General features: G+C 36.6%; 1 protein-coding gene across 1 annotated transcript; it reads left to right on the top strand.

Moving 5' to 3' along the window:
* The first annotated feature begins 1,601 nt into the window (after positions 1–1,601).
* On the top strand, positions 1,602–2,042 carry LOC142169754 (secreted RxLR effector protein 78-like). Its single transcript, XM_075231661.1, has one exon. It carries the CDS (start codon positions 1,602–1,604, stop codon positions 2,040–2,042), a length of 441 nt encoding a protein of 146 aa, XP_075087762.1.
* Positions 2,043–2,243: the final 201 nt, after the last annotated feature.

Below are 2,243 nucleotides of genomic sequence, written 5' to 3'. Positions count from 1 at the left end.
TGATATATGAGGTGGTAGTAGGTTAGCTCAATGACCTGGTTATTTTGGAATGTTAGAGGGATCAATAAGAGGTATAAGCATAAAGAGCTAAAGCAATACCTCAAAGACAATCATATTAAAATACCCGCTCTTTTAGAAACTAGAGTAAAAGAAAATAAAGCACAACATATAGCTAGCAAGGTGGCTTCTAACTGGGAAAGACTTTCTAACTACAAAGATGCAAGAAATGGCAGAATATAGGTGATCTGGGATCCTAAAATGTATGCTATTCAACATGTCAAAGAGGCAGCTCTACTAATTCACTGCCATGTCACTTGTATGTAGAATGGAATGAGTTGTTTACTTACAGTTATCTATGGCTTTAATACAGTTGACCAGAGAAAAGAACTGTGAGATGATTTGCAAGGCTTGGTTCCTAAAGGAAATACTCTTTGGCTCTTATGTGGGGATTTTAATGTTGTTTTATACCTACAAGACAAACAAGGATGTCCGGTTACCTTAGTAGAATTGCAAGATTTCACAAAATTTTACAACAATTTACTACTCAATAAAAATCCATGGAGAGGTGAATATTACACATGGACTAATAAATAATAAGGAGCAGACAGAGTTTATAGCAGACTGGACAGAGAAATAGTAAATGATGAATGGATGGTACAATATGGACATTTAACAACTGTATTTGTAGAGCCCTATATTTCAGATCATGTGGCCATATTAATACCATTTAGACCCCCCCAAAATAAAATTAAAGTACCCTTTAGGTTCTTCAACATATGGACATATCATATAAACTTCAGCCAGATTATAGAAGAAGAGTGGTATAAAAATGGAGCAGGTGGGAAAATAAAAATTATATGGCTGAAACTGAAGCACTTGAAACCCACTTTCAAACAACTCAATTTTGAGGAGTTCAAAGGATTTGCTAAGAAGATCTCCAAATCTAGGGTCACATTGAAAGAGGTCCAACAAGAAATGCAAACCAATTACTCTAATTCTTTGGCTGATCAAGAGAAGGTGTGCCTGCAATAACTACAAAAATGATCATTGATAGAAGAAAGTGCTATGCAGCATTAATCTAGAGCTACATGGATCAAGCTGGGAGATTCAAACACAAAATACTTCACAACTGTGACGAAAGAAAAACAACAACAGAAGCAGATTTTGGAAATCACCTCTTTGATAGGAATGAAATTGTAAGATCCTAAAGCTATCAAAATAGACTTTGCTGATTTTTACAGATCAATGATGGAATCAGCTGCAACTACTTTACCTGGAGTCAACATGCTGGTGATGAGAAATGGACCTAGACTGTCACATCTCCAACAGCTAGAATTGTGTGCCACGGTAACTGATACAAAAATCTATGAGGCTCTATGCTTAATTGGGGATCACAAAGCTCTTGGAATTGATGGATTTAATGCTGCATTTTAAAAAAAAAAGCACGGCATGTCATCAAGGATGAGGTGTGTGAGGCAGTGAACAAAGTTTTCACTACGGGGGTCCTCTATAAAGCCATTAATTGCACTACACTAACTTTGCTGCCAAATATTGCAAATCCAAATACTGTGAAAGACTATAGACCAATAGCCTGTTGCACAATGTTGTACAAACTAATTGCTAAAGTCCTAGATGGGAGACTTCAAAAAGTCATGAGCTACATCATATTAGAGGCACAATCAGGTTTCATCCCTGGCAGAAGGATAGATGACAACATAATTTTGGCTCATGAGTTGGTCAAATCATATATGAGAAAATATATATCCCCTGGATGCATGATCAAGGTGGACTTACAAAAAGCTTATGATTCTGTGGAATGGGTATACCTTGAACAAGTTTTAGAAGGATTGGCTTTCCCTGACAAGTTCATAAAATGGGTAATGGCATGTGTCAGAATAGTCAATTACACTATCTTGCTTAATGGAGAATTTGTAGAACCTTTCAATGCTGCTAAAGGTATGAGGCAAGGAGATCCAATCTTCCCCTTCCTCTTTGCTATTGCTTTGGAGTATCTGAGAAGACTTCCCCATGAATTGAAATAAGACACAAGATTCAAATATCATTCTGGATGTGGGAAACTACACATTACTCATCTGAGTTATGCTAATGATTTACTACTGTTTGCCAGAGGAGACACAGAGTTAGTGTAGAGGCTACATGCTTATTTTTCAACATTCTCAGCTACTTCTGGGCTACAAGCTAACTTAGAAAAAATTGTTATATACTTTGGAGGAATGAAAAGC

Source organism: Nicotiana tabacum, chromosome 15 (genome assembly GCF_000715075.1).
Source record: "Nicotiana tabacum cultivar K326 chromosome 15, ASM71507v2, whole genome shotgun sequence".
Taxonomy (NCBI): Eukaryota; Viridiplantae; Streptophyta; class Magnoliopsida; order Solanales; family Solanaceae; genus Nicotiana; species Nicotiana tabacum.
The sequence above is the reverse complement of the archived record's forward strand: the minus strand, read 5'-3'. Positions and strand labels throughout refer to the sequence as shown.

Coding starts and splice junctions, on each gene's coding strand:
- LOC142169754 (XM_075231661.1), top strand. CDS start 1,602: ATGTTGTACAAACTAATTGCTAAAGTCCTAGATGGGAGACTTCAAAAA.